This window comes from Psammomys obesus, unplaced genomic scaffold, assembly GCF_907164565.1.
Source record: "Psammomys obesus unplaced genomic scaffold, mPsaObe1.curated_primary_1811, whole genome shotgun sequence".
In the NCBI taxonomy this organism is placed as follows: domain Eukaryota; kingdom Metazoa; phylum Chordata; class Mammalia; order Rodentia; family Muridae; genus Psammomys; species Psammomys obesus.
The window spans coordinates 4,305,550-4,316,130 of NW_026596463.1; the positions used below are offsets into that span (position 1 = coordinate 4,305,550).

General features: G+C 45.0%; 1 protein-coding gene across 3 annotated transcripts in view; it reads right to left on the reverse strand.

Annotated features, from left to right (window-relative positions):
* Arhgef28 (Rho guanine nucleotide exchange factor 28) overlaps positions 1 to 10,581 on the reverse strand; it is a 292,013-nt gene that overhangs the window by 138,725 nt on the left and 142,707 nt on the right. For all 3 annotated transcript variants that reach the window (XM_055598372.1, XM_055598373.1, XM_055598371.1), the window contains one exon: positions 10,260 to 10,329. In XM_055598372.1, the coding sequence (XP_055454347.1) occupies positions 10,260 to 10,329 (70 nt within the window). The remainder of the gene's footprint in view (positions 1 to 10,259; positions 10,330 to 10,581) is intronic.

The following is a 10,581-nucleotide window of genomic DNA, read 5'->3' on the forward strand; positions in this document are numbered from 1 at the left end:
ATGGTGAGTGAGACAACTCTCAGACACTCCTAGAACACTTGAACTTCCGTTGAATTCCCCCTTTTCCCAGTGGGCCACTAATGAGGGCACTCGTGCGGCTGGCCACCATGAGATGAAGTGGGGGAAACAATAGGCTAGTATCCACGAAAGGCCCAATGAGTCCTTTTCTCCAAGAGCCAAGGTTATAGGCAATTCCATGAGCTCAAGTCATCCGCACAGAGCTACAGCTGCAGAAATGCCAGTGTGAGGGAAGGGCGCTGGCCCTCAGGTACCTCACCATGTGCTGGCATAGGGTCATTTTATTTTTATATTTGGAATTACTCATAATGAAAAAGGCATCTTTGACAAATACTTTTTATATAAATTACTTTTAATGCTTTTTTTTTTTCTGAGCCACAACAGTAATCGTTTAAAAAAAGCTTGAAATAATATTGATACAATCACCACCAAAGGAAAATATACGAATTTTCAATGCAGGCTCTGCTTATCTAGCCTTGCTCAAGTGTGATGCATACAGCACACCGCTCATACATTTAAGGTACACAACTCATTTGCCTTTAGTATAGTGCAGCCCTCACCTACCATCAATTTTAGAACATCCTCCTGGTGCCAACATGAAACCACTCCGCCATGAGCAATCATTCCCCATAATTCCTCAACTGCCCTCTGCCCCTTCCCATAGCACAGCACTGGCAAACAGTGCCTTACACTTTTCTTGGTGCTTTGCCTACTTGGGATATCTGAAATAGCTGGAAACACGTGGTCTTTCCTAATTGGCCTTATCAACACAACATCAGGTCTTCAAGGACTACAGCAATACTTTATTTTTTAATTATTAAAATCTTTATTTGAGGTTTATGGTGACGAATGCTGGCTGATTTTCCAGGGGACCTGGGCTCACAACAACCTGTAACTCCAGTTTTCTTAAATGGAAAAACAAACTCAACTACAGGATTAATCTTAATACAGGTACTCTAAATTATCCACAATTGAGTGAAGTAAAACAAACTAATTGCCACCCACAAAAAGGCTCTATGTGAAATATGAAAGAATTTAAACCACCCAGTGTTTAATACTCTTAAGATACAAATAGGGGCTATATTTTAAGAGTATCAAACACTGGGTGGAAAAATCAAGCATTTAAGGAAGAGATCCGGACTTGAACACACTGAATCTAAAACTCAACCAAAAAAACAGTCCACAGCTTTTTATTTTTACTTTTGCATTTGTGTGTATGTGTGCTGTATGTGTGTGCATGTTCATACATGTAGAGGAAATTTGTGTTCACAGCGCATGAGCATGGTATGGCAGAGGTTGACATCAGGTGTCTTTTGTCCACTCTGTTTACTGAGCCAGGATCTCTCACTGAACGCAGAGCTGGCCATAGCCAGCTTGCCCTAAGGAGCCCCTGTCTCTATCTTGCAAGTTCTGGGTTACAGACAAGCCTCCACAGTGGCCCTGCCTTTAACTTGGCTTCTGAAAGTCAGAATTCTGGTCCCCACACTTAGAAAGCACAAACTTATCCACCAAGCCATTTTGGCCCAACTTTAAAAGCCACTGCATGGGTAATCTTATGAAAGAAGGGGGAGATAAAAAGACCTGGAGGGGAAAGGAATACCACAAGGACAACAACAGAATGAAGAAATCTGGGCCCAGGGGCCTTTTCTGAGGCTGATACTCCAAACAAAGACCATGCATGGTGATAACCTAGAATAGCCACACAGATGTAGCCAATGGCAGCTCAGTGTCCAAGTGGGTTCCCTATTCCCTAGTAATGGGAACAGGGGCTGTCTCTGACATGAACTCAGTGGCTGGCTCTTTGATCACCTCCCCCTGACAAGGGAGGAGCAGCCTTACCAGGCCACAGAGGAAGACAATGCAGCCACTCCTGATGAGACCTGATAGGCTAGGGTCAAATGGAGGAGGACCTCCCCTATCAGTGGACTGGGGGAGGGGTATGGGAGAAGAAAAAGGGAGGGAGGGTGGGATTGGGAGGGGATGAAGGAGGGGCTACAGCTGGGATACAAAGTGAATAAACTGTAATTAATAAAAAATAATAATTTATTTTTTAAAAAGCCACTGCATGAAGCAAATGCTGAGACTCATAGCCAAACTTTGGGCAGAGGACATGAAATTTTATGAAAGAAGGGGAAATAGAAAGACCTGAAGGGGACAGGTGTACCAAAAGAAGAACAACAGAATCAAAAATCCTGGGCCCTGGGGGCCCTGCAGAGACTGATACCCTAACCAAGGACAATGCATGGAGAGGACCTAAAACCCTAGCTCAGATGTAGTCCATAAACTCACTATTGAAGTGAGGTCCCTAGTGAGGGGAGCAGGGGCTTTCTCTGGCAAAAACTCAGTGATAGGCTCTCTGATCACCTCCCCCCGGGGGGGTGCAGCCTTGTCAGGCCACAGGGGAAGATAATGTAACCAGTCCTGATGAGAACTGTAAGGCTAGGGTCAGATAGAAGAGAAGGACCTCCCTTATCAGTGGACTAGGGGAGGGGCATGGGGGGAGAAGAGGGATTGGGAGGAGACGAGGGAGGGGGCCATAGCTGGGATACAAAGTAAATAAACTACAATGAATGATTTTTAAAAAGCCACTGCATGAAGAAAAAATTTTGCATGCGAATGAATGTCATGAACACCCCCACCCCTGCAAAAGGTACTTTTGAGTTAAACTACAAAATTGATTGGTATTCTGAAAACATTTAGGGAACTATTTAGAATCATTTTGAAACATGTGATACTCTGATCTTCAGAAAAACTTACCTGGTAGAAACAAATGGTGCAGTTGACATTCATGTAGAAACGGACGTGCTTTTGTTTCTGTTTCTCTTATATTAAATTATTATATAAAATACTGTACAAATTTATATGCAGATATATGCCCTCTTTCCTCTTGAGTATATGTTGCATGATGATCCTGTTTAATATATCTCTTATGAACTTTTACATCTATGTAATTCTATCCCTAGGCTCTCAATGGTGAAAAATTCCCTCAAGTGTGGGGCAGGGAGATAACCCCAGCCTTAAAATTTGGTTGCAATTGTCGATAAGCACAGGCTTCAAGAAAGTCATTAAATTTCAAAGTGAAAGTAGGGCATAATTTTCTTAATTTAATCAACTGTTTAAATAAGATGAAGACATGAAATGCAACTTTACTTTAGAATTGCTTTTATGTACCCATGACTTCACTCAGAGTCTACTTTAATAAAGGGCTTCTTTGGCTACATTTTTAGGATAAGCTATCCAAATCTATTAATCCTTGGCTAAGTTTTACACTTGTCCCAAGCCTGCTAATTTGATCCATCTGGAAGAAAGACTCTAAACTAAGAGTAAAACAAATTTATTGCCTGGAGATGAACTACGGGAGCCCCCGGCCTGTGAGCTAAAGAAGGTGGTTCCACCAGAGGGTCTGCAAAACTTCCTCCGGCTCAATCTACCGTCCTTTAATGACGTGACATAATGGAAGGCAGGAAGACTCTTCATTTGTATATGGGGAAAAGCTAGCATTATTCTAATATGCTAATACAACCATACTCTCAGCATGACATCCTGTGTCTATTCTTGGACCTTTACTGATGAAAGTAGCTTGCTTGGAGGATAAAAACAGACTGGCAAGCTAAGTCTCTAAAGAAAACTTGAGAAAAGATGAGCTACCCCAGAGTAAAAGTAACTGCAAACCACATTCCGCCTTAGAGGAATGTTTTCTGCAGTCTTTTGGTAATTTTAAAAAATATATTATATTGATAAACCGCCACACTTATTTCCATGTTGGCTGTGCCAGTCTGTACCACCACCACAGTGAAAAAGGGTACCCCTTTGCCCACATCTGTGCCAGCCTCTGCGACTATACCCACAGATCTCCACTCTCATGAGAAGCTTCTGTTTGCACTAGTTGGTGATTAACATAATGACCCACAACTGGCCAAGAGGCAGAGAAAGAGACTGCAGAATGCTCAGCCCTAAAACAGATAAATATGCCACACCCACCCCCTCCCAAGCCCCCGGGATCCTTGTGGAAGAGGAGTCAGAAAGAGTGTAAAAGCCAGAGGTAGTGAATGACCACAAGGAAACATTGTCTTCTGGACACAGCAAGACAGTGGTACATGGGAACTCACAATGGTAGGGGGAGCAGGCACAAGTCTCAGGCAAGCCCTCACCAGATACAATCCCAGCATGGAGAGGCTTAGTGCACACACAACTGGACCCTAGCTCTGAAGCTACTGGCAATTGTTAGGTGCTGGAAGAGGGAGAAATCGTTTGCCTTAAGAATATAGCCCCTGGTAAGTTGACCACATTTCAGTGGAAGACCACAAATCCAAAACTAACTGAGCAGCACAAATTAGCCTTCAAGGATTAAAAAAATAAAAAAATAAATAAATAAAAGACACAAAATCAGAAGGGTGGGAAAGGGGGTTTATATCTGAGAAGAGTTGGTGGGGTGAATATAATCAAGGCAAGTTGTACGAAACTCCCAAAGAACTAACAAAGTATTTTAATTGACACAGGCTTATATATATTAACAGGTATACAATGCATCAGAGAAATTTGCATTTCCACCATGTCTTTGATTTCAGAGCCTATAAATTCCTCTTTTCTAGTTCTTAAAATACCTAAGGTGTTATAAACTACAGTCACCCTGCTGTGCTATGGAATAGTATGTTCCTTTTATATGACAATTTGTTGGCACTTGTCATCCAAATTCCCCAAAATACCTCCTTCCTCTCCCCAATCTCCCACCTTCTCGGCCTCTAGTATTCATTTTTCTGCTCTCTCTTGTGATATCAACTCTTCCAACTCCCACCACCGGCTGAGAACATACATTGTATGTCTAAGCCTTACATTTTAAATTTGTTGAAAAAGCCCAAATCCCTGTCATCATCATTGTCTCCTTCCACTTCCTCCTCCTCCTCTTCTTTCTCCTCTTCTTCTTCCTCCTCCTCTTCTTCTTCTTTTTAAAAAATTTTCCAGACAAGGTTTCTGTGTAGTCCTGACTGTCTGGAACTCACTCTATATATATATACACCAGACTGATCTCAAACTGTCACAAAGATCTGCCTACCTTTGCCTGCCAAGTTTTGGGATTAAAGGTGTGGATTGCCACTGCCCACCATCCAGCTTCCCTGCTGCTAGGTGAACGCTACTCATCAGGCCTTAGATACTCCAAACTAGAGGAGGAAGTGGTTGTATCACCAACTGAGTAATCATCTTAGAAAACAGCTTTCTTGATGACAGATAGCCTCAGTCCCCAACTCCTTAGCTCCCAGCTGCCCTGGCTTAAAGGACTTACATCCTGATGAAACACTTGTACCACATGGAACTATCCTAAAAAGCCCAAGTTCAGTATTCAAAAACAAAACATCTCAGAAAGGAAACTGTGCATGGATAGCAAGCTTCTTGCTCTCCCAACACTGTCTCTCAGAGAACACTGAAATATGGAGAACCAGCCAAGCATTCCTCCACAAGCTACAAGAACAACATTCAAGCAGAGACTCTGTTCACGCCCAGGCAGTGTGGCATACATGGTATGCCCCGGCATACCACAACGCACACTTTTACCACCACCTACACCTCAGGATAGGCTGCAGTTCCTTAACCTACGCTTAGAACCAGGCATGAGGCGCCAGGCTGTCACTCCACTGAGCCAGGTACCTCACCTTAAGTAGTAAATGACACCCCACCTTTACTCTCCTCCGTTTCCATAAAGGCAGACAGGGCTGAGTAGCTTCTCTAACGCTGAAGAGCCAGTTCAGCAGAGCTGAGTTCTGGGCTGCCTGCTCGCTGCCTGGTGGCATGTGTCATCAAGGCCAGTCTGAGCACGCAGGCCACAAATTTCTCTGTGACAAAGGCTTGAGATTGCCATTTCCAGACAATGATCCTGATGTTACACTTTTCCCATCACACTAACATCAGAGAAGACTCTAGACCGCAGTGTGAATGAGCAATAAACAGATTCACCTGCCGGGGTGTGCTGCGGTACAGCACTGTGGCGGGTAAAATGGTGGATAACTAACCGGCTTCTGACCGCCCTGACAAGACGAGCTACTTAAGACAAATCTCTGCTGAGATTTGTAAGCCCAATCACGAAGAAAAGTCGATTCTTTACTCTCAGAAATGGCCTCCCCATGACGCTAGAGCGTGTACTCCATGAGTACACACAACTTCGTTCGGTTCACACCCACCTGCTCAATGCCTAAAACAGGAAACAGCATACAGCAAGTCCTCAGAAATGCTAAAAAAGGAATTACTGAGAATAAAGTTGAGAGGAGGGGTCTCGTTGCTTGCTTTTGGTTGCTGCCAAACCTACAGGCCTATATAATGGTGCCCAAAGTAGACACAAACAACACAGGTACAGACCATGCAAGGGAGAACCCACAGGACTCATGCTGCCTGCCCAGGCTGTGTCTTATGCTGGGTTCTTGGCCTCTCTCATCAGGTCCACACGGGCGAACAGCTGGGCCTGCTCATCCCCAAAGGAAATGGTTTTGCTCTGCTGGAACTCATGTTCCAGTCCCCATTTCCTGTTTCCTTCTTAATGAAAATATGGAAGGTGGCACTAAAGGGAGAGGCTGCTGTAATAAAGTCACAGACCAGTGACACAGAGGTTGAGGCAGCATTTACCCCATCTACAAAAAATGTTTTTTTAATGGATGAGTATGATCAAACTATGTTGCTTACATGTACCACAGTCAAATTACTATATGTGTAATTACTACATGGTAATAAAAATAAATACTAAAGAAGAAGAAAGATGGGTGCGGTGGCCCACACCTGTAATCCCAGCTCTCTGGGAGGCAGAGGCAGGCGGATCTCTGTGAGTTGGGAGGCCAGCCTGGTCTACAAAGTGAGTCCAAGATAGCCAAGGCTACACAGAGAAAACCCTGTCTCAAAAGAACAAAAAAGGAGGAGGGTAACAACAACAACAACCTAGTTTGAACGGTGGTACCTGGGATCGCAATGGTTCTCAGCTTACGCTCTGACCGGAAAGCACTAAGCATGCAGTGCCTCTAACGGCACCAAGAGCTACGGGAACCAAGTGTGGGGGCTCGTAACTTTAATCCCAGAACTCAAGAGGCACAGAGGCCAGGCAGCCTCATATACAGGAAGGTCTGGGTTTCAAAAGCACAAAAATATAAAGAGAAACTTGGCAGGGTGTTAGGGGGTACACATGGCCTCACACGCACAATGTGACTGTGAGTGGTTTCAAATACGCCTCCCTAGACTATGCGCAGAGAAGGTCTCTGTGCTGACAGATGCCGAGAACCTAGGTGGAAATGAGGCCTGTGAGGAAGGATCAGGAGGGAGTGGAATGGCACCCCTCCCCAGAGCGGCCTCCTCAGACCACTTCCTCAGGATCTTTCATTGATCAGCTGCGTTGAACAAGGCTACACAAGTTCCTGATTCTTGACCTTCTAGACTCTGTGACACATGAAATGCATTGGGTGTCCCACAGGGCATTTTCTATGTACTTCTGGTGAGAAGAGTCGTACTTTTCAAAGCTTGTTCTAAGCTAGTTCAGCGCACTGCTCTGCAGAAAGTCCTAGGGTAAAAAGCAGGCAGGGTGGAGTACAGGGTTATCTCAGTGCTTGGGAGGTCGAGGATGGAGGATAAGAAGTTCAAAGTCATCCTTTGATACATAAGAAGGTCAAGGTCAGCCTGGTCTACAGGAAACCGTCTCTCAGGAGATTATGAAAAGAAAAGAAAATCCTAAGGGTAAGAGACTAAGTAAGAGTAAGGCCAGAGGGGAAATGAAGCTTACTTCTTTATGAATGACTTTGGGGCTGCGGCAGTCTGAAGGAGAATGGTCCCTACAGACTCTCGTATGTGAATGCTTAGTCACCAGGGGGTGGAACTCTTTGAAAAGATTAGAAGGACGATGAGGTGTGGTCTTGGAAGAGGTGTGTCACTGGGGTTAGGAAGTGGGTTTTGAGGTGTTAAAAACCCATGCCAGGCCCCCAGTCTCCCAGTCTCCCAGTCTTGGCCCCAAGAACTCCAAAACCTAATGCTTATTTAGACTTCATTTTTGTTCTGAATTAGTACAGAGGTGGATAACAAGGGAAGAAAGATACAGGAGATGCTCTCTATAAAAACTCAGAAGTTGACTTTTAAAAGGGGTGGAGCATAAGAAATAGAGGTGCTATAAAGACACAGTGAGCACTCAGAACTGGCCAGTGGGAAACTTTCCTCTAAGAGTGTCTCTCAGCCAAGTAACCTGATCAGCTATGGTTACAGCAGTAAAAACAGGCCAAGTGCTTAAAGTAAGCCAGCCTTCCTGACACAAGACCTGCAAGAAGTTTCTCATATGATCTTCAAAGAGAAAGGTCTAGGTGGTTACCTAGACCACCTCCCTGGGCGGGAAGAGCAGCCAGCCTCAGCACTCACGGAAACATCCAAGGCTATTCCTAGCCCCAGCCCTGCTCAGCTCTGGAAGCAACAATGGCAGGAGGCTCAGTTGCTCAGCTTACCCCAGCAGCAGCACTGTGTGTGAATGACACACAGCCCATAGCAACTCTTCATAAATCCTTTCTCCAAGGCTTCTCTTCAGTTAACACAGAGGCAAAGAACCTGAGGTCACACTATTTGTCAAATACTTGGAATGCGGCTATCCTGTGCTGTTATTTAAAGGCGGAATCAAAGTACTAACCAGCTGTTAACACTCAGAGAAACCAGGATCTGGCCACATCTTCCCCTGACTGCAACATTTGGAATGCTGATTCCCAGCCTCATCAGACTGGCATTCCTTCACATTCTCTGATACTTCATGAAGTCCCAACACCAACCCAAAATTAAATCGATAATTAAATTTCCTCCACAGATGCATGAGTAACCTTCTCTGTACACATAATTTCAGAATAAAGAAGTCAATATACTACCCTCGCTAAAATTAGCAACAGAAGGGAACTGATAATAATACCATTTGCATTTCAACATTAACAAGGCTCTCCTGTGCTGTCATGGCCGCCATCGGAAAGCAGCAGCCAGGGCCCTGCATGACTTCATGGCCATGGACCTCAATAAGGGTCACGTTCTGGCAATGGATGTCAGCAAGCTGAGGCACACCTATGCCTCCAAAAGCACACCAGGTTGGTGTGGGACTTGATCTGGAAGTGTAGGGCCTCAGGTCCTACGAGCCTTGCACCATGGGGCTGCAGCTGGTCAGGGTATTCAAGGACAAGCATGCTCAGGTTCAGCAAGAGGAGGGTGGGCACACACACCCATGCCAAGAGGAAGTGGTAGGAGCTAAGCAGTGTGCCAGAGGCCATGGCCAAGTGGACTGGTCCCCCCCCCCACTCCACCACCCTCCAATAAACGCTTATGCTACAAACCTAAAAATCTCAATGTTTTCCGGTGTTCCTGATGATTAGCTCTGTGTAGTGACTGGATTTGGAGGGAAATTAAGATTCTATTCCACACAAGAAGCACAATAATATGCAAAAAGTCAGGTGAAAAGGCTTCTTACAACAATAACATGCTTAATGTTTAATTTACTATCAGAATTATTTGTATAGGGAAAATGGGCAAACTACAGTAAAGCTTCTATAACCACCAAAAAAACAAACAAACAAACAAAAAATCCCTCCGCCATTGAATACAATGCTTGCTGACAAGCTGAGTGCTCTGAAATAAGGTGGCTGGGTGATTCCTTGTGCCTTAATGTGGGGTAGAATAATAATAATGTATTATTTTAAAAAACCCTCACGTTAGGAACCCCCACCATTAGCAGAACTGCATTCAACCCTGGTGTCAGCTCTATGGAACCAACTCCCAGGTTTTTCAGGACCATTCCAAAATTTCTCAGCCTGACCAACACCCCTGGTCCCTCATCTCCAAATGCTAGCAGTACTGTCTGCTCCGTGTGCCAACAAACACACTTTCATGCTTTTGGAAGCATCTCCTTTCCGATCCACCAGCCCCGCCCAGACGAGGAGTAACACAAAGCTTGAATAAGCAGAGCAGCAAATGGTTAGATGAGGAAGGAACGCATAAACAAAGCTAACTTTGGAAGGAGGAAACCAGGGGCATTGAGACCTGGCCCAGGGCTAGCAAACGGCATCAAGTTAATGCCAGCTGAGTAAGCAGCAAACAAAATGCCACACTGTGCATGGGCCCAGGGTGGTGCTGCAGCCCACAAACCCAGCTCTTGTCTCCATACCCCTTCTTTCCTTCAGTGCTTTACTGTGAACTTCAACAGACTGGTTCTCAACCCCTGCGTTTTCTGGGCTCCTTATATGGGGGAGGGGCGTGCATACCTTCTTCAGCTTCTGCAGCTCCAGAAGGCATGGTTGCTCTCTCCTCTGTCTTGGCTTCTTGCTCAAGAGCCTACAAGGTAAAGGGAGGAAACTGCTGAAAACCATTTGGGACTCCAGATATGCAGAAGACGGGTAAAAAATAATAATCACCATCACAGGTCTCAGAGCTGGGAGAGCTGGCAAGGAAAGGGTTGGGGTTACACAGTGACAGAGGATTTGACAGCCAGTATCCCAGGATGACAAGAGAAGTCAGGTGGAACCCAGGGCCAGGTGCGCACACACACACACACACACACACACACACACACACACACACACACAC